The 22,646-nt window shown below is 37.6% G+C and overlaps 1 protein-coding gene across 3 annotated transcripts in view; it reads right to left on the bottom strand.

Moving 5' to 3' along the window:
* amot (angiomotin) overlaps positions 1-22,646 on the bottom strand; it is a 129,627-nt gene that overhangs the window by 62,443 nt on the left and 44,538 nt on the right. Inside the window, exon 1 of one of the 3 annotated variants that reach the window (XM_028815545.2) lies at positions 17,664-17,734. The exons of the other annotated variants lie outside the window; for them this stretch is intronic. Coding sequence (XP_028671378.1) covers positions 17,664-17,666 — 3 coding nt within the window. The 5' untranslated portion in view covers positions 17,667-17,734. Of the gene's footprint in view, positions 1-17,663; positions 17,735-22,646 lie in introns of those variants that run through there. 3 annotated transcript variants of the gene reach the window in all.

Raw genomic sequence — 22,646 nt, 5'->3', positions numbered from 1 at the left:
CTTTTCTCCCCACAATAAAATTACTTGCTATTACAACTTAATCATGGATTGCAAAGGACCAGAGAGTGTACAAGAATAAATGTGTTGCACTGTAACACAAAAGGCGATAGATAGATAGATAGATAGATAGATAGATAGATAGATAGATAGATAGATAGATAGATAGATAGACCAAAAAAGAGAGAGGTCAGGATTTAAATCAACCTAAAAGAAGTGGGAGTTCAATTGGCTCAGACACAGGAAGCACAGGATGAAGGTATGAGGAACCTCATCAGAATTTAATAAATAAATAAATAAATAAATGATTTGGATACTGCGGTGGGTTGGCACCCTGCCCGGGATTGGTTCCTGCCTTCTGCCCTGTGTTGGCTGGGATTGGCTCCAGCAGACCCCCCGTGACCCTGTGTTCGGATTCAGCGGGTTGGAAAATGGATGGATGGATGGATGATTTGGATAGGAATATAATGTAGTACAAGGGTGTTATACTGTGTTAGCCGTTATGGATGTGGTGAGAAGTTAAGCAAAATGACACCTTTTATTGGCTAACTAAAAAGATTACAGTGTGCAAGCATTCAATGCAACTCAGACCCCTTCTTCAGGCAAGATAGATAGGAATATAAGTAAATTCTGGTTAAATTTGCAGATGGCAGATAATCTGGAATATAGTCTAGAATCTGTTCAGTCATTTGACTTTGCCCAGGTATTATTTCCAGATACTGCTGTAAATTTAAAGTGGGAAAAATCTGTGTTTAGATCAGAGACCCATATTTGCTAAAGACTTGAGTCAGCTGTATATCCACTTGGCCACCCACTCCAACCCAAGTAGGAACAACACCAGCCTATTGGGGTTTAGATTAGGCCGAAAGTTGTACTGTATGTAAAAAATGTACCTTATGATGAGTAGTGTCTATATGTCAAATTTGGAGTCTGTAGCTTGAAAAACCAAGCTGTGCATAAAGAACAAACAGATTGATCTTTATAAATAGAGATACACACTTTAAAATAATAATTTATCTTAACTACTTTAAACACCAGAGGGCATCCTGGAGTTTAAACAACCTGAGCTCACCGATGTAATTTGGAGAAAGCACATATGCCCTTCCTACATTCTTTACATTTCACTCTGCACGCTTACTATAAAGTTATGTACCACAAAATGGGGATTCTGGCATAAACTAAAACTGATGATAGTTTAACACCATGCTAAGGGCTGGGATTTTCATGAATCAACAAACAACTAAAAAATAAATCAGTACTATAATAAAAGTTTATAGATACTGTTGTTTCAGATTATATGAAGAAGCCCCACTAATCTGAAATATAATCAAATACCTCTGAACCACACAGACAGCACAGCAATCATGTTTTACTGTTTTAATATCAGTCATGAATCTCCCAGTGGGTATTTTGTATGATAATCCAATTTAATGACTACTGGATTTCATGCTCTTTATAAAGCTTGTAGAGATGTTAAACATGATTGCTTTTTAAGCTTGTGTAAGGATTTCCTTAGGAATAAATTTAGCATCTCTGTATATTCCCCCCATTTGTAATGTTCAGTCATTAAAGGAGAAATTAGTTGCACAATGGATTTGTGTTGGCTTCTCCATGAAACATTCAGCAAAGTCAAATGTGAATTAACCTTTAAATAATAATTCCTCATTTTTATAATTTACTTATAGTACAATGCACTCTACAACAACCATTTTGATACAGCCATACAGTCACAGGAATAATCTTAAAGTATTCCTTAAATCAAAACAGACGTTCCTGGATACAGTATTATTGAAACACTAAAACAAATACTTGCTGAAAAAGGTCTGGTCAGGGAAGAATTTATTATTAGAAACACAATACACTCTAAAAGTTTTAGTCCGTTTCTTCATTATAAACCCTACCTACAACAGTAAAGAAAGATACTTCTGATACCAAAATGGGCTCTCCTTGCGAGTGAGCACTTGTGAATAAGCACTGTGAGGGGCTGGGTCCCTTTCCCTTGCCCATGGCTGTTTTATGGCTTCACTTTGAGCTACCAGTATAAGCTCTCCTGGCTTCCCACACGGTGCATTGAATTAAAGGTTTTTGAAGATGGATGGAGGTTATCAGAACCTACAGTGGGCTGGTACTCACCAATACAGAGTACCAACATGTCTCACTTGTTAGCAGTTGTGTACCACCAGACGTTGGTGCGTACCAGTAGTGTTTGAATGTAAAGGCTCACAACATGCATATCCAGGCAAATCTCCTATGACTGTCATCATATCATGTGGCTCAAAACTCCAAGGAGACGCTCCCCACCCCAGCACCTCCATCTTCTTCTTCTTCTTTTTCTTTTGGCTGCTCCCGTTAGGGGTTGCCACAGCGGATCATCTTCTTCCATATCTTTCTGTCCTCTGCATCTTGTTCTGTTACACCCATCACCTGCATGTCCTCTCTCACCACATCCATAAACCTTCGCTTAGGCCTTCCTCTTTACCTCTTCCCTGGCAGCTCTATTCCTAGCATCCTTCTCCCAATATACCAAGCATCTCTCCTCTGCACATGTCCAAACCAACGCAATCTCGGCTCTCTGACTTTGTCTCTCAACCGTCTAACCTGAGCTGACCCTCTAATGTACTCATTTCTAATCCTATCCATCCTCATCACACCCAGTGCAAATCTTAGCATCTTTAACTCTGCTACCTCCAGCTCTGTCTCCTGCTTTCTGGTCAGTGCCACCGTCTCCAACCCATATAACATAGCTGGTCTCACTACCATCCTGTAGATCTTTCCTTTCACTTTTGCTGATACCCATCTGTCACAAATTACTCCCGACACTCTTCTCCACCCATTCCATCCACCCTGCCTGCACTCTCTTTTTCACCTCTCTTCCACAATCTCCATTATTCTGTACTGTTGATCCCAAGTATTTAAACTCATCCACCTTCACCAACTCTACTCCCTGCATCCTCACCATTCCATTGACCTCCCTCTCATTTACACACATGTATTCTGTCTTGTTCCTACTGACCTTCATTCCTCTCCTCTCTAGAGTATGTCTCCACCTCTCCAGGGTCTCCTCAATCTGCTCCCTACTATCGCTACAGATCACAATGTCATCAGCAAACATCATAGTCCACAGGGACTCTGGTCTAATCTTGACTGTCAACCTGTCCATCACCATTGCAAATAAGAAAGGGCTCAGAGCTGATCCCTGATGTAATACCACCTCCATGTTGAATGCATCCGTCGCTCCTACCGCAGACCTCACCACTGTCACACTTCCCTCGTACATAACCTGTACAACTCTTACGTACTTCTCTGCCACTCCTGACTTCCTCATACAATACCACAGCTCCTCTTGAGGCACCCTGTTATATGCTTTCTCCAGTCCACAAAGACGCAATGCAACTCCTTTTGGCCTTCTCTAAACTTCTCCATCAACATCCTCAGAGAAAACATTGCATCTGTGGTGCTCTTTCTTGGCATGAAACCATACTGCTGCACACTAATCATCACCTCACTTCTTAACCTAGCTTCCACTACTCTTTCCCATAACTTCATGCTGTGGCTCATCAAGTTTATTCCCCTGTAGTTACTGCAGTACTGCACATCCCCCTTATTCTTAAATATCGGCACCAGTACACTTCTCCACTCCTCAGGCATCCTCTCACTTTCCAAGATTCCATTAAAAAATCTGGTTAAAAACTCCACTGCCATCTCTCCTAAACACCTCCATGCTTCCATAGGTATGTCATCTGGACCAACAGCCTCTTCATAGCTGTCCTTACTTCTTCTTTGCTAATCCGTTGCACTTCCTGATTCACTGTCTCCACATCATTCAACCTCTTCTCTCTCTCGTTCTTGTCATTCATCAGCCTCTCAAAGTACTCTTTCCATCTGCTCAACACACTCTCCTCGCTTGTGAATACGTTTCCATCTTTATCCTTTATCACGATAACCTGCTGCACATCTTTCCCAGTTCGGTGTCTCTGTCTAGCCAATTGGTACATGTCCTTTTCTCCCTCCTTAGTGTCCAAACTCTCAAACAACTCATCATACGCCTTTTCTTTACCCTTCATCATCTTTCTCTTCACCTTGCACCTTATCTCCTTGTACTCTTGTCTACTTCTGCATCTCTCTGACTATCCCACTTCTTTTTTGCCATCCTCTTCCTATGTATACTCTCTTGTATTTCCCCATTCCACCACCAGGTTTCAAGATGTCACGCCAAGCAGCCTTCTTGCTGTCACCCTTACTACATCTGCTGTAGTTTCCCAACTGTCTGGTAATTCTTCACTGCCACCCAGTGCCTGTCTCACCTCCTCCCTAAACAAAACCTTGCAGTCTTCCTTTTTCAAACTTCCACCATTTGACCCTTAGCTCTGCACTCACTCTCTCCCTCTTCTTGATCTCCAACATCATCCTACAGACAACCATCCTATGCTGCTTAACTACACTTTCCCCTGCCACCACTTTGCAGTCTTCAGTCTCCTTCAGATCAACTCTTCTGCATAGGATGTAATCTACCTGTGTGCAACTTCCTCCACTCTTGTACGTAACCCTATGTTCCTCCCTTTTCTTAAAATACGTATTCACCACAGCAATGTCCATCCTTTTGGCAAAATCCACTATCCCCTGACCTTCTTCATTCCTCTCCTTGACACCATACCTACCCATCACCTCCTCGTCTCCACTGTTCCCTTCACCAACATGCCCATTGAAATCAGCTCCAATCACCACTTTCTGTCCCTTGGGTACACTGTTCATCACTTCATCCAACTCACTCCAAAAATCTTCTTTCTCACCCATTGCACACCCAACTTGCAGTGCATATGCACTAACAACATTCATCATCACACCTCCAATTTCCAGCTTCATAATCATTAGTCTGCCTGACACTCTTTTCACCTCCACAACACTCGACATACTGTTCCTTCAGAATAACTCCTACCCCATTTCTCCTCCCATCCACACCATGATAGAACAATTTGAATCCACTTCCAATCCACCTGGCCTTACTCCCCTTCCATTTAGTCTCTTGCACGCACAATATATCAACCTTCCTTCTCTCCATCATATCTGCTAACTCTCTCCCCTTACCAGTCATACTGCCAACATTCAAAGTTCCTACCCTCAGTTCCACTCTCTTTACTTTCCTCCTCTCCTCCTGCCTCTGGACACGTCTCCCCCCTCTTCAGCCAACAGTAGCCCAATTTCCGCCAGCACCCTGTTGGCTAACAGTACTGGTGGCAGTCGTTAACCCAGAGCTCGACCTATCCGGTATGGAAATTTGGAATGTTGTCCGCATGTTGATTTGGCAAAATTTTACACCGGATGCCCTTCCTGACATAAGACTTGTGTAAATAAATAAATAGATAAATATATTATATATTTGCAGCTGGAGATCCACAAAGGGAGAAAATGAATCACGTATCATAAAGTAGTTTTTATTCCTGAGCTTTCAGCCCCTACCAGGGGCCTTCATCAGAGGATAATGCTTAGACTTACAAGAATCAAAGACAATATATAGCAAAAATTACATGTGTGTGTGTGTGTGGGGGGGGGGGCAGCAAGGTGGGGGGGCTAAGTCAGTGTGAACAGGGGGGGGGGGTTATTGGTTGTAAAGATTTTATTTATTATGAACATGTTCTTCTTAAGTTTGCATATGCTGGGTTTATGTCCAAATGTCTGTTGATGGCGTTCTCATTTGATAGCCAAGATTCAGCCAGCTCTCTGGTACTTTTGGTACTGGCCTTAAATCTTACTTGTACATTGTCCCAGTTAAATGTATGTCCTGTTGATTTACTATGCGTGTAGATCAGTGATTGTGAGTCTTTTCTTCTGATGCCGTTGCGATGTTTATGTATTTGTGTTGCAATTCTTTTTGAAGTTTGTCCTATGTATACCGCTGGGCAAAAAATAATGACGCCACCCTGACCACAAGTGTTTACCGTAAGGAATGCTATGCAGACAAGATATTGCACTTCGCTAGCAACCACCCAGTATCTCATAAACGGATCTGTGTTAAAACTCTATTCAAAAGAGTCCACACCCATTGTAATACGAAGGAGACAAAAATGAATGAAAGACGCTATCTGTTCCGTCTTTTCACTTCAAACGGATACTCAAAAACATTCATTAATCGAAGCTTACACAGAAGATGCCAAAAAACTCGGCAAACAATCTACTTGAACCAAAACCCCCACCCCACCTGGTACTCACTTCCTTATCACCACAAGGTGTCTGAAGGTGCAGCACGCATCCAGGCCAAGTCAGGCGTCAGAATTGCACACAAACCCACGAACAATCTGTGCACGGTCCTCTTTAATGCTAAAAATAAGAAATCGACAGCAGAAACACGAAACACAGTTTATAGTATTCCATGCAGTTCTTGCCCAGCAGTATACATAGGATAAACTTCAAAAAGAATCGCAACACGAATACATGAATATCACAATGCCGTCAGAAGAAAGGACTCACGATCACTGATCTACACGCATACTAAATCAACAGGACATACATTTAACATTTAAGATTTAAGGCCAGTACCAAAAGTGCCAGAGAGCTGGCTGAATCTTGGCTATCAAATGAGAACAGCATCAACAGACATTTGGACATAAACCCAGCATATGCAAACTTAAGAAGAACATGTTCATAATAAATAAAATCTTTACAACCAATAAACCCACGTAACTTTTGCTATATATTGCCTTTGATTCTTGTAAGTCTAAGCATTATCCTCTGATGAAGGCCCCTGGTAGGGGCTGAAAGCTCTGGAATAAAAACTACTTTATGATACGTGATTCATTTTCTCCTTTTGTGGATCTCCAGCTGCAAATATGCAAACCGTATCACAGACCTTCTCTTCCATTCATATATATATATATATATATATATATATATATATATATATATATATACATATACATATACATATATATATATATATATATATATATATATACATATATATACACACACACACACACACACACACACACACACACACACACACACTGTATATATATGCTTGTGTAGATCAAGAAATAAAATGTGTGCATGCAATTTGCCAGAATCAGTTTTTAGGTGAAAGAGTCTCACCTATTTTTCTGCTTTACATGCAAATAAATGCAGGTACAAGACAAGCAAACCTAACCTCGGTGACCATATTTATTCTACCCACCTTCAGAAATTGTGTTTTCATTATTGAAACAATTCTTTAGTCTCTGGGGAGGTGGAAATAGCTGTTGTTCTTTCATCATTTACAATGTAAACCTATCCGTCCATTTTTCTTAGACATGTAATCCTATTTAGGTCACAGGGGAGGCAAAGTCTACTCTGGCAGGAACTTGTGCTGAATAGCAGGACACACACAAACACATCCTGTCAAACACAGAATTACAATGGGTCACATTAGGGTCACCAATCAAGCAGACAGCATTTTTGAGGAACACTGTACTTGGATGTTGCTCAGTAGTGAAGTGTAGTGTTACGTTTAGACTTTCAAGTCAACGTGGCTACAAGGTGACTGCATTCATAAGCTGTTCATACTTCAAGTAATCCGCCTTTTTATCATTTTATCATTTAAACTTGCTCATGAAACAAACTATTATACAAAGTGGTACATAAGTCACAAGCACAACATACAACCGTTTCCATATTTTCTCCAGTTGTGAACTGGAAGGGACTTGCTCTGTAATACAAGGAAAGAGCATGCTGGGAAGTAAATCGACAAGGTTGTGCTCTAGTTCAACAAGCTAATAAATAAAACAAAAAGCAAACAAGCTAGAATTTAAGGTACAAAAATAGCAACTGACATGCCAGAAGACAGTTCAGATCAATAACAAGGTGGCTTTTGTCACCCTCGGCTGTTGCTTGCAGTACTTAAGAGCTCTCTCTTCTTTCAGGGTTCCTGCTGTTGCTCTTATGGTTCTACTATGGATGAATAGGTATTCCATTTTTCAAAAGATATCAGTACATATAAAACTTTAAACCATTATGAATTAATCTAAAACGCAGGGTACATTCCATGTTTGTAATTCCTTCAAAAAAATGCACTTATGATTAACATGGGTGTTAAACTCACTCGCCGCTAGCACCAACCAACATATGTATAAAGGGTCATTATTGTAACAAGTACAGTGAAATTCTTACTTGTATGCGTTAATAAACAGGCAACACCTCACATGTGCTGTAGGATATATTTTTCCAGTACATATGAACGTTTACTATTCAAGCCTACTCAAGCAAACATTTGGGGTTTGCAGACATAACTATTTTGCAGCAGGTTTGTAATATGTGAGGAAATGCAAACTGAAAAATTCCTCTTTGATGCAACACATTATCACTGCTTACTTGCAATGAAAAAAAAAAGAATGAAAACAATGAACTACCAGCCTAAAACATCTCTTGCATAGTTCTTACTGGGAAACACATGTTGACTTTCCTTAAAATAGGAAAAGGGAAATTGAAAAGTATGGTAATCGTGAAAGCCAATCTTGAATAGATCATGCTAAAATTCACATAAGTATTTTCTTAATTTGAATTGAATACAAGTTTCACATAGTTACTTAGATGATGGTATAACCTTTTACCTTTTGTAAACTAACATGGAATAGGACTTTCTTTGTTATTTCTGTAATAACACAGGGGTAATTAGCCAGTTAGGAAATGCAGGTTGTCTCTCTGCTGGGAACATGGGTTGTTAGATTAGCTTTCAAACAGAATTTTGTAAATGTTTTCAAACACAGCTATCCTTTTACTCAGAAAACTGCCATCAGAAGACTTAACCAGAAATTGCCATTGGTGAAGTAAAAAGAACTGAGTTTAAAAAGGTACTACACTCTTCTTTTTTTGTTTATGCACGATCAGAACAGAACAGTACATTTGAGTTTAAGCGACTGTGATAGAATATGAAGGTATTGCAGATGATTGTTTCTGTCATTGACTAAAATAAAAAGTTTGACATGCGTTTGCTGGTGAAATGTCAGAAGAATGTCTCAGTTGTGACATAGCTGCTGTTAAGATGCTATTTGTCTTGAAACACTGTCAGTTACGCGCATAATCTTAAGATGTCTGAAAAGAAAAAAAAATTAAGAGAAGTGACTATAGCATGGGCTTGAATGTTGATCAGTCAAATGTACTTAAGGATCACATAAAGAAATTTCACGATCATCTTTCTGCTCTTATGATTGAAAATGAAAACCTTGAAAGAGACCTCACAAATTTCTCTACAATTATGAAGTTGTTTTAATGGACTTTCGTAATAGGCACTGAAAAAAGAAGAAACAAAGTCAATGGTTTACATCCAAATTGAAAACTTTAAAAGAATTTAGTGCATGAACATCACCTTAGCTTCATGCAACGAGCAAAACTCTGAGAATCGCAGTTGTGATCCCAGATTCAGTTAATGGACAGTTAGGGAATCAACTTAGCAAGTTACAGCTACAAGATTGGGATCTCCCAGAAAACAGTTTTAAGTACACACTGTTTGCCATCACAACCAACTGCAGCGGCATCTGCACCTTTACTATTCAGTCACACATGAACTGGCAGAACTTGATGTAATTTTCCAAAGACTTTGAGATCTTAAGATGCTTAAAACAGAAAAGCAAAAGGTACTAATGCCTAACACAGGCAATGACGCACTTAGTGACAGAAATGATCTGCACCGGTTCATGCAGAAGCAAACAAAAAGTCAAAACGTAATTGCAGAATTATTTCAACAAAAAAAACAAAAAACAAAAAAAAAGCCCCCTGTACAACGTACAGAAGTGCCACCCTCTGACATACATACCATTCAAAAGAGCATTTGATTAGGCTGTGGACAATGTATTTGAAATGTATCAAGATATATTTCACTGTGAAGGAAGTTACTTTAAAGATATGGTTTTGGGCTGAAAATTGTAAATGCATATAAGAAAGCAGCACTGCAATGGCCTCAGATTAAATAATAAGATGCAGAAGCACTTTGTAATTATGCAGGTTTACTTGCTGGCTTAGATGCTGCAGCGTCTGACATCAAGTATAGGAGTGAATTTTGGCAAAAGAGCAAACAGACGTGTTTTGATTATACAACCACTTGTCAAGGGGCTTCTCTTAATGAACTATCACTAAAAGGTCATCACTTAACTAACACACTCACTGGTGTTCTTACAAGATTTAGAGAGGAGCCGGGGCACTAATGGCAGACATTAAAGTCCCAGATAAAGACATTGGTCTTCTCCACTGTTTGTAGTGGCTTCAAGGTAATGTAAGTAAGGACATGGAAGAATTTAAAATGACAGTACATCTTTTTGGTGCTACTTCTTCACCCAGATGTGCTTCTTATGCTTTGCATATAATAGCCAAACATGCAATAGAAAACAGTTCATACGAAAACAGTTAATGCTTTTTTTCAACTTCATAATTTCTATGTGGATGGCTGCCTGAAGTCAGTTTCAAAAGAAGTACAAGTAATTAAAACTTACAGTGGATCTCCAAGTCATATATTTCAGATGAGGGAGTGAATAACAGCAGAGTAGCTTTATTTTCTATTCCTAAAGAAGGTAGAGCTCTTAAACAAAAGGATTTAGACTTAAGACATAATTTCCTCCCAACAGAAAGTGCCCTGGGCATCCACTAATGTACAGAAATTAAAAGTTTCAAATTCCAGATATGGTACAAGATAAGCCCACTACAATGCATGGCATTCTATCTGTTGCCAGTTTAGTACATTGCCCCCTAGGGTTTTTACCACCATTTTTATAGTGCATGAAAAGCTTATCATAAGATAATTGCGCTAAGAGAAATATAGATGGGATTAAGAAGTGGAAGTCAAGCACATTCAGAAAAAAATGCATGGATTACTTACATTTTAGTTTACTAGTAACTGTTAAGTAGATGCATCACTTTGGAACCATCAGGTCTACACAAATGCAACATTTTGTGGATGCCGGTAAAGATGGATATAGCATTGTCACATATCTTCTTTTGGCAAACAAAGAAAAAACATTGTTCACTCTTAATGGGAAAATCAAGAGTGGTACCAGTGAAGTATATCATAATTCCTAGACTAGAGCTAACAGCAGCTGTTGCAACTGGCAAAATGCATAACATGGTAAAAAGTGAACTTCAAATACTTCTACAAGAGTCTGCATTTTGGACTGATAGAATCCAAGTGCTAAAATAACATTTCAAATGAAAACACTCTGAAAACACACCAACAGAGTTACAGTGATAAGAGATCATTCACAACCTGAAAGAATGTCACACATCTGCCCTAAATCCAGAAGATCAAGCATCAAGAGACCTGATGATAGAAAGCTTCATGAAAAGCAAAACATGGACACAAGGCCCAAGTTTCTTATTGAAGCCAGAACGTGAGTGTCTAAACCTAATGCACTTAAAAGATGAAAGAAAGGCATTTCAACTTGAAATCATTCAATCTGAAAGTTAACCAGATAAACAAAAATTCTTATCACAGAACATAGGGAAAAGTGTAAACTGACAACCAAACCCAATCACTTCAGAAGACTTGGCTAAAGCTGAAGCAGAGCTTATCTGCTTCAGTCAACGGCAAGAACATCTATAAAAATTAATGACTTTACAGAAAACTGCCTGTGCAAAAAATGATAGAGGGAAATAAAAAGGTACTGTGTAAGCTTGGCTCTCCAATAGTGCAGTGGGTAGGATTATGTCTTTTGCATCGCATGAATACTTTTGTCCTCGTTTAAACAGTTTACTTTGTGTTTCACTTTTAAAGCTGTATACACATTCTGTGCAGGCTGGAACACTACTCACTGAAGATACTGCATATATATTGTATATATCAAAATGTCCAGCTCAGAACAACCAGCTCAGTTCTGATATAAGCCACATACTCTATGTTCCCAGGTATTATTTTGACAAATTTTCTACAGCCATCACGGTACATTTGTTTCATACACTGGAGAAAAGACCCACTAAAAATTACACAGGGAGTATCTACATTTCTTAAATGAAATAAAGGCTTAACAGGTATGGCAACAACTGGTTTGTGGCGTTTTTTAAACTGGTATCAGGTTATAATATAATTCTTGATTAAATGAAAGAGAAACACTCTACACATGAGCCACAGAGATGATTCCCTCACTTCTGAAACCAGACTTACCATATTGATACATCCCTGTCTCTTACTGAACTTAGTTACAGTATCAGCCAGATCAGGGCAAAGGAACTAACTTTTACATCTAGAATACATAAGCATACTAGAATAGGGCAGCATGTCCAAAAATTCATGTCACGTTATAATTAAATATTTTGACAGCTTCAGTAGACACTGGAGTAATGTGTCTGTATATCATTTTCAGAATTAAACATTTTTTAAAAAACGTACTGCTGATTGATATGTGCAAACAGCTATCTGAACTCAATGCTTACTAAAGATCTGCAAGTCAAATAGATTCATCAGAAGGGATTTACTTCTCTTGAAACAGTAAGAGTACAGCTTCTTCTCTTTCACTCACTTACTCGCTCATGTTGCTGCCACCATCACTAAGCAAACACACCATAAGACAAGACTTCTTCTTGTCCTACCTTACTGTTTGCATCAACTCATCATTCGAGTTGAACTACACAGCATTCAGAGTAAGTGTCTTAAAGGAGGTGGCTCACACAACACATAGTTCACAGACATGTCCATACACAAAGACATAACCTTTAAGACATGAAAACAGTGACAGAAAAATCACATTTTCTGCTTTTTTTCCCCATGAACAGATTTGCACAGTTTGTGTTAATTTTAAATGTTTTCACAAGTTTTGCACTCACTTTTTTTTAATCCATACCAGACAAAGAACTTCATCCACTATATCAGACAAACCAGTATACCACCCACTCCTAAAGCATACTATGAAAAAAGTTACTTTTGCACCTTTATTAAATTTAATATTGCTTAGCCTCCTTAAATGTTCTCCCTATACACAGTGAGATAGATGGAAAGGATCATATTGTGCGTGTTCAAAAATTCTTTCATGTAGTCTATAATTCTTGCTTGCTACTGAGGCAGCACTGCATCAGAACAGCTGTGGTCTCCTCATTCAGTGAATGCTACATCATCGTCCACCGTTGATTTTCTGATATGAAAAAAATGCTTTTTTTTCTTTTATTTCACATTTGCACATTATTTTAAATTTTCTTTTGTCAGAGTCACTGCTTATAGGAACAAAGTCTTGGATCTGACCCTGGATGCTTGGTTTGCCCCCATCGTCTCATCAGTAGCTCTTGCTAAGACACTAGTAACACTACAATCACACGATGAGAAGGGCAACAGTTACAGTAAAAATCAAGAAGTAGACTTTTTTGGCTATCATTGTGCATGATGGCCTTTGTAAAAGATTTTGGTTGAAAAGGTTGCCATGTTTCACCTTGGATCTATTCTTAAGATTTTGCTTTTTCTCTGTTTAAGGATACCTTTATTATATTTTTGTCTGCTTTGTGTAACTTAACCTCATGCTGGTTTTCGTAATTGTTTTCTCAATTATGGATTTAAACATATCTTTTCATTCCTTTCCCTATCTTGTCTCTTGTTCATGTGGATTTGATGCATACTTTGGTGTGAACTGCCTGCCAGTCTTAAGAAGGCATTCATCTATTTGTAACCCTCGTGGCTCAGTCTCTACATAATGAAAGCTGTTGTTGGAAACTTGGGCTTAGCAAGTGACCACCTCTGAATGTTCAGTCAGTCTGTGCATACCTGGTATTACTGAACCCTGCCATCCCCTAGTCTATAGAGGTTTGTACACAAAGCTGCTGGTTACAATTATAATTAAGATTCTCCTTATATAATGAGAAATCTCTGTCACAGACAAGCAAAAAAAAGTTTGCAGTTTCCAGGAACTGGGCTGCCTTTCAGGCATATGCAGTTATTATGAAAGAAAATGCTGTTACAGAGCAGAAATTTTATTATAGTGAGTACTCATTTACAGCCTAGTAAAGACATTGATGACAATGAATCATTAAGCAGAAATGTAAGACTGGGTGATGAAGTAATGCATTCAAAGCAGACAAAGACAGTTTTCAATCTTTTAGTGTCATGTGAGTTAAGAAACATTTTTCTAAGTTGTTTTGATTTTAAAATGAAATGAAATTTAAAATGTTGCTTCATGTAATCAAGCACATCAATTCCTCTGATGCAGAACATTTCACAGTTGAGCAAACTGGAGTGACACACAGATCCAGATAGTGTCTTTCTTTTTTTTTTCCACCTAAAACAAACTGTCACACATTTCTAGTAATCGGGTGAAACCTACGACGGTTTGGAAAAAAAAATACAAATTTTATGTTTGAAGTTATTTAGAGCAATTATAACGGAAGATCAATGGCTGGTTGCAAAAGAGAGTATGGCCACATGCAGTGACTCACAGAAAAAGCAACAAGAAATTGTCTTGATAAATACTAGGCCTTAGGGGTGGAGTGGTGGTTCTGAGGCTAAGGATCTGTGTTGGTATCCAGAAGGTTGCCGGTTCGAATCCTCGTCACTGCCAAAAGAGATCCTACTCTGCTGGGCCCTTGAGCAAGACCCTTAACCTTCAATTACTTCAGGAGCGCTGTACAATGGCTGATCCTGCACTCTGACCCCAAGGGGTATGCGAAAACTAACAAATTCCTAATACAAGAAATTGTATAAGGTGAAATAAAGAACAAAAAAAAAAGTATCTCAAGTCCACGTTTTATATAAACTATAAACTATTTCATTGCAATAGCCAAGTTATTGGATATCTAACATTCAAATTAATTTACATAATAATGTAAAAGTAGATGACAAATAAAACATTTTAAAATTACTGAACAGTTATACAGAGTTCTGATTTAAAGAAAAAGATGCTTCACAAAATGGATGCAAGGAAAGGAATGGTGTCTATGAGTTTTCTTCTCTCAGGCATAATCTGTGCTATTAAAAGTAAAAAAAAATGGAAAAATGCTAAACAGAGTAAAGTAAAACTCGTATGAGAGTATAAAAGTTATTGCCTTCAAATCTTAGTGGTGTGCACTGCTCCGTTAAAAAGATAATTCCTTTTGGATTTACACTGACATTTACCAACTTATCACATTCCAACATAATCAACTAGTGTGATTCCGGCGAGTGTTTCTTGCCACAACAATCTCTTTAGTATCACAATATCTACATTTGATTTTTGCCCAACAACCTTAAAAACACAACCAAAAAAGGCAACTCAAAATGCAAAGCAGGGCAGTAGTTGGTAGTAGTTGTTCAAGTCTGAAACTCATTGAATAGTGGAAATAAAATTACAAAAGAATGCACAAAAAATATTGAAAAACCAAAAGAAAATCAAAACTATTTTATTTAATATAGCCTTGTATATTTTCCTTCAGTTTCATGCAAATCACTTCCTTGCATAAACAAGGAACTGAATTCATTCAACTGAATGAGCCTCAGAGAGCACATACTGTAAGGTCACCTATATGAGTAGATAAAGGCGCACAGCACGACAATATGCTCAACATTTTACACTTGATGTAATCATTCAACATCATAATAATGCATTGGCAAGAAGAAATACAACACACACAGTATCAGTACAAATTCTTATGAAAAAGCATCACATACTGTACAATAATGAGAAGTACAGTTATGAAGAAATGGTTATTCTACCACATCACAAAACAATACCCATGTGTTTAGATCTCCGTTCTTTTCATTGCTATGCTAAATTAATTTCACAAACTAAATTCTTACTTTTCCAATGGAGTAAGTGCTTGACATGGTGTCACAGCTTAGGGTTATATGAAAACATGCCAAAATTTTCAACTGTTTACATTCAACTTGCAATACCTGCATGGAAAAAGCAGTACAAATTAGTTCCATTTTGCTGCCCATTTCAGATCTTTTCTGTTACAAACATCAAAAGCAACCATAACTTTCATTGTTTCCCAAAGATGGAGAGCAAATATTGAAAGCAATTTTATTTGCATTAAACTATTCATATTAAGTTATTTATTTACAATAAGTTACTAACATTAAGGTAACTCAAAAGTCTAAGTCCGTGTGAAATTCTTCATTGAAATGCAAAACAGGAATGTATTTGCCAGTTTTGATACGAGGCTTAACGTGGTAGAGGATATTTAAAATACCATAGAATTAATTACTGATTGAAACAAGATAATTTTTATCAATATTATTTGACATTGATGTATATGGCAAAAGTAGATTACATTTATTTAATGTTTCCCACCTACATATTTCAATCTCCTACGACTGTGAGAGTGAATTTTACTGTTTAAATATAATTTCAAGTGTATTTGAAACAATTCTTATACGAAAGTAAAAGCCAATATTTGATTGTGAAAAAATGGTTACTTATTTTACTTCACACTAATTTAGTCTTCGTGTTACTCCAGCCAAACTATGCAATACTGCTGTATTAGCTTTTATGCAATTTTAAATTGTTAGCTTGTATCATATTAAAACAGACAGATTTTCCTACCCCACTGCTCTGCTTTTGATCAACAGCTGTCCTAGAAACAATTTTTAGACACTTCTCCAGCCTCCTAAAAGTATCATTCAGTTTCTGGTTCACTTTTCAATCTGAGGTCCTCAATTTGCTGTTGTTTTATGGTAAAACTGTACGCATCCATTGTAGCAAACAAAATGGATTCCTTTCTCATTACTAATAGTTGTAAATAACATTTATGATTTTCATTGTATTATTACGACAGCCTTAAAATTGTCATGTTAAAGAGCATCTTCAATGTCATCAAAGCAAATGAAGCAACCTTAACCAACAAGCATCTTTAGGAGGCTGCTGGCTAAACTAATTTTCTAAAATAAAGGCATAAAGTTACCTGTATTATATTTTGCTGAATCTGTAAATGGTGAAATAAATTACCCTGTTAAGTTTAATCCTGTATGTTTTCCTTAACTGCATATATTCAAACTAGTTAACCACCTTATTAAAACTCAAGTAATAAATTATTAGGAACACAGCTCAATAAACACCAAGCACAAACTGCATGGTTGATCCTACAGGGTGGTAAAACCAGCACAATGTCAGATGTGATTAGAACAAGGTGTTACAAATTTAAAATCAAAACACAGACAACAGTGGCTTGTTAAAACTGCAATTAAAACTGCCAAATGCACTACTCACTATTCAAGTTACATCCACAGAACAATAACTGAAACCTCCTGCAGATGGGCAGGAACAGTATGTCGAAGTTACACAGACTAGCAGACAAAAACAGTGTTGCATTCTGTCATATTTATCATGTTCATGCAGTAGACTTAAAACTTGAACCTTTTGAGACTTCCCCAACATACACTGAACTCTTGTTCAGCAATTAATGCTTTTCCTTTCTAAGTCTTATGTGAAATGTAATAAAAATCTTGAGTGACTGCACAGTTCAATAATTACGCTGTTGCTGTGCAGTTTGTAATACTTTCTTAACAAATTACAAACCAGGTAAACCAATATAAACTATAGAACAAAAAACTTCATAAAAACATTCCTAGCACTGCCAACTTAAACAGTCTTTACGCATCAAATACTACACGATAAACAAACAAATAAAGTCCATTAATAGACACTTTGCTCAATAAACCACGTAACACCATCATAAAGTTTATAAGCACAACCCTGCTTCAAATAGTCCACCTCGAACCATTCACATAAGCAACAAAATCGTACTTCACTACAGCTCACCATAATGAAACGCTGGCAATCACAATGCAGTGTGCAGCTTCTGCCTTATAAACAGAACAGGAACTTTCTGCACAGAAAACTTGATTTGATGATTAACGTCTTCAGGGATGGCTTATGGACAGGTGAGCTGGACAGCTGCCAGTTTCCCTTCACACCCTCATGCCGAAGCAATAGTGTCATTGTTTACACTGCCAAGTTCCCGCTTTTTGATGTCTGGTTAAACAAGAACTCCAAAAGCTGCTTGCGCTTACCAAATTATGACAAACTTAATAGTTTGAAAATGATATTTGGCTGAGCTCCACACTTCAACACCAGTTTTTAAAACTGGAGCCTCTGTGAACAATGAGTATTTTATTTTAAACTTTTTACACATTTTTAACAATGTGCTCCTTTTCAGACATAAGCAGCATGTTGCACTGCCTTTGGAGGAGCACAGGAGTGTAAAACCCAAGAAGGTTATTGTACAGTAATCCCACAGCAAAGCCAAGTATTTTCAAGTATGTTTTGAGGTAATAAAGAAGAGTTTTACAAACTGAAAAAGGAAACGAGATACCGTTGATGATATTCATAAAGGTTTCAGTAATGTGGCCTTTGACTAGAGTAGTACCTTACTCGTGAGAGAATGAAAAGAGAATGAAAAATTAATGGTTGGAGCAACGAGTCAGGAGCTGCCATGTGTGGACAACTCAGCCTGGGCCATGTCAGAATGTACACCATGGAGGATGCAAGTGGGCAACCTTTGTGTTAAATATTTAAAAGTGTGCATCATGTGCTACTTATAGGGCCTTAGAAAAGTATGCTCAATAATGCAATATTTGAACTTTTCTTTGAAAAATATTTCACTTTCATAAACAAGAAATTATTACTTCAGTCCATACTAATAATAGACTGCCACAAATGCTGTATGCTAGAAATGAAACCAAAGATACTGGAATAGGCACCTGTGTGGATAGCGCTTTGAGTAATGAGAAAAGTGCTATATAAAAGGTAATTAATTATTATTATTATTATTTGCAGGGTTTACACACTTACATTGTAGAAATTAATAATGACAGCAGTTATCTAAAAACATTTTCAAAATTACGCATCTCTATATCCTGGTACTGCTCTACGATATTGATTGAGTCATCTATATTCAATGGATAATGTTCATTCAGTGGAAATTAATGCATTTTCCAAATATATGTTAACCCTTTTCCAACTCCAACTAGCTACTTCAAAGGTAGACTGGCATACTGATAATAAAGTAGGTTTAGGACAAAGACTACAGCTTTATTTTGTACATCTGTAACTGGACAACCACAATCTGTTAATAAATAACATTACAAATAAAATCTGAATGGATTTATACATTTGTGTATGACATCACTACTGTCACTTGAAAAGTAACTGAAAACGACAACAATGAAAAATGAATCTAAAATAATATGCAGAATGACAGCAAATCTTACCTTCAGGTTCATAAATACACTTTTTTTTAATATTAATGAAAATAGAATGAATAAAACTATTGCAATATACAATAGTGCAAAAGAAAGTGATCATTTCTGTCTTAAAGCAGAGTGGGAACAGTGTTTCTACAGCCTCTGAAGTACTACCTGGACAATATTACACTGCAGAAAGTGGATTATATCTTGCCTGAAGATGGGGCCTGAGTTGCCTCGAAAGCTTGCATATTGTAATCTTTTAGTTAGCCAATAAAAGGTGTCATTTTGCTTGACTTTTCACTACTGCAAAAAGTTGTAAAGTTGTCAGTGGGCACTATGGTGTCCTACACAATCCAAAGACAATTGGAAACTGGAAGAAACTCTGATAGGAAGAGATCTGGCAAACCCAAAATCACAACTCAATCAGAAAACAACTTTCTGAGGGTCACCAGCTTGAGTGATAGGCACCTCAAAGCACAACAACTTCAAGCACAGCTTAACAGTATTGGAAAAAAGCAAGTCTCAGTTTCTACTGTGAAGAGGAGACTTTGTGCTGGAGGTTTGACAGGACAAGTGGCAGTAAGAAAGGCATTCATTAAAGGAAAAATAGGGCCTTGAAATAGTGGCCGTGGACTACTGCAGATTGGGAGAAAATCTTATGGACTGATGAATCAAAATTTGAAATCTTCGGTTCATCACACAGGGTGTATGTATGTAGTGGAGTTGGTGAAAGGATAGTTCCGCAGTGTGTAACACCAGCTGTTTAACATGGAGGAGAAGTATGATGGTCTGGGTTTCTTTTACAGTGGTGTGAAAAACTATTTGCCCCCTTCCTGATTTCTTATTCTTTTGCATGTTTGTCACACAAAATGTTTCTGATCATCAAACACATTTAACCATTAGTCAAATATAACACAAGTAAACACAAAATGCAGTTTTTAAATGATGGTTTTTATTATTTAGGGAGAAAAAAAATCCAAACCTACATGGCCGTGTGAAAAAGTAATTGCCCCCTTGTTAAAAAATAACCTAACTGTGGTGTATCACACCTGAGTTCAATTTCCGTAGCCACCCCCAGGCCTGATTACTGCCACACCTGTTTCAATCAAGAAATCACTTAAATAGGAGCTGCCTGACACAGAGAAGTAGACCAAAAGCACCTCAAAAGCTAGACATCATGCCAAGATCCAAAGAAATTCAGGAACAAATGAGAACAGAAGTAATTGAGATCTATCAGTCTGGTAAAGGTTATAAAGCCATTTCTAAAGCTTTGGGACTCCAGCGAACCACAGTGAGAGCCATTATCCACAAATGGCAAAAACATGGAACAGTGGTGAACCTTCCCAGGAGTGGCTGGCCGACCAAAATTACCCCAAGAGCGCAGAGACGACTCATCCGAGAGGTCACAAAAGACCCCAGGACAACGTCTAAAGAACTGCAGGCCTCACTTGCCTCAATTAAGGTCAGTGTTCACGACTCCACCATAAGAAAGAGACTGGGCAAAAACGGCCTGCATGGCAGATGTCCAAGACGCAAACCACTGTTAAGCAAAAAGAACATTAGGGCTCGTCTCAATTTTGCTAAGAAACATCTCAATGATTGCCAAGACTTTTGGGAAAATACCTTGTGGACTGATGAGACAAAAGTTGAACTTTTTGGAAGGCAAATGTCCCGTTACATCTGGCATAAAAGGAACACAGCATTTCAGAAAAAGAACATCATACCAACAGTAAAATATGGTGGTGGTAGTGTGATGGTCTGGGGTTGTTTTGCTGCTTCAGGACCTGGAAGGCTTGCTGTGATAGATGGAACCATGAATTCTACTGTCTACCAAAAAATCCTGAAGGAGAATGTCCGGCCATCTGTTCGTCAACTCAAGCTGAAGCGATCTTGGGTGCTGCAACAGGACAATGACCCAAAACACACCAGCAAATCCACCTCTGAATGGCTGAAGAAAAACAAAATGAAGACTTTGGAGTGGCCTAGTCAAAGTCCTGACCTGAATCCAATTGAGATGCTATGGCATGACCTTAAAAAGGCGGTTCATGCTAGAAAACCCTCAGATAAAGCTGAATTACAACAATTTTGCAAAGATGAGTGGGCCAAAATTCCTCCAGAGCGCTGTAAAAGACTCATTGCAAGTTATCGCAAACGTTTGATTGCAGTTATTGCTGCTAAGGGTGGCCCAACCAGTTATTAGGTTCAGGGGGCAATTACTTTTTCACACAGGGTCATGTAGGTTTGGATTTTTTTTTCTCCCTAAATAATAAAAACCACCATTTACAAACTGCATTTTGTGTTTACTTGTGTTATATTTGACTAATGGTTAAATGTGTTTGATGATCAGAAACATTTTGTGTGACAAACATGCAAAAGAATAAGAAATCAGGAAGGGGGCAAATAGTTTTTCACACCACTGTACTGGAGGCACAGTGTTGACTTGCACAGAGTAACTTAGATTCTGAATCACAAGGGTTATCACAGTTTAGCTGTTATATCAGCAAAAGGTGGCTACTTTGATGAATCCAAAATTTGAATAAAATTTTGTACACGTAATGATTCCTTGACTTAATTTTTTTATTTGCGTTTGTTTATTTGTTCATTGCTAATGTTCATAAAACATTAAGACATTTAACTGTGTGCATTTCCATAAAAACTACAAAAACTGAGGTGGTGTAAAACTTTTTACCGGTAGTGTGTGCGTGTGTATATATATATATATATATATATATATATATATATATCTATATATACACACATACACACACACACACACACACACACACATTTAATCTTTCATTTGTTTTCTCTGTACTGGTTTTGATGTAAATTATTTTATCTGTTATGTTTTTATTATTTGTTTCATTGAGTAGTATACTATTATAATGATATGCTTTTCAAAAATAAAAATAGTTTTTAAAAAAAAAACAAAACAAAAAAAAAACAAACAAGCAATGCTAGCTAGTAACACAGTTGGCCAGCAGTGGGATGCAACAAAAGCACAGAGCTTTGGGATACGAGTCTGCCTGGCAGAAAGACAAAAGATAAAAACCTTGTACCGCGGTGGGCTGGGATGCCCTGTGTTGGCTGGGATTGGCTCCAGCACACCCCCGTGACCCTGTAGTTAGGATATAGCGGGTTGGATAATGGATGGATGGATGGAAAAACCTTGTATGAGAAGGACTACATTTACAAGTATGCATTTAATACAGCATTAACATAACACAATAATATTTGCAGATATTTAGGATCTCCAACAATTTAAAAAAACATTTTACTATTCTTAAACTCAGATATTTATCAATTTAACTACAGCTACGTGGCAGTTGATTAATAGTCTTTGTGAAACGTGATCAATTATGTTAGCTATCAACACTCTTAATAAATATTATTCCATTCATTTTATAACATATATATTAAGTGCAGGGTGTTGGGGCAAGAGCATATCCCAGCAACAATGGGTGCATGGTAAGAACCAACCCTAGATGGTGTACCTATCCATTACAGGACAATGAATATTTTGTTGATGGGTTGATTCCTGCATTTTGCCTGGTGC

Source organism: Erpetoichthys calabaricus, chromosome 12 (genome assembly GCF_900747795.2).
Source record: "Erpetoichthys calabaricus chromosome 12, fErpCal1.3, whole genome shotgun sequence".
Lineage (NCBI taxonomy): Eukaryota > Metazoa > Chordata > Cladistia > Polypteriformes > Polypteridae > Erpetoichthys > Erpetoichthys calabaricus.
Note: the sequence above shows the minus strand (reverse complement) of the source record. Positions and strands in the feature narration are given on the sequence as shown.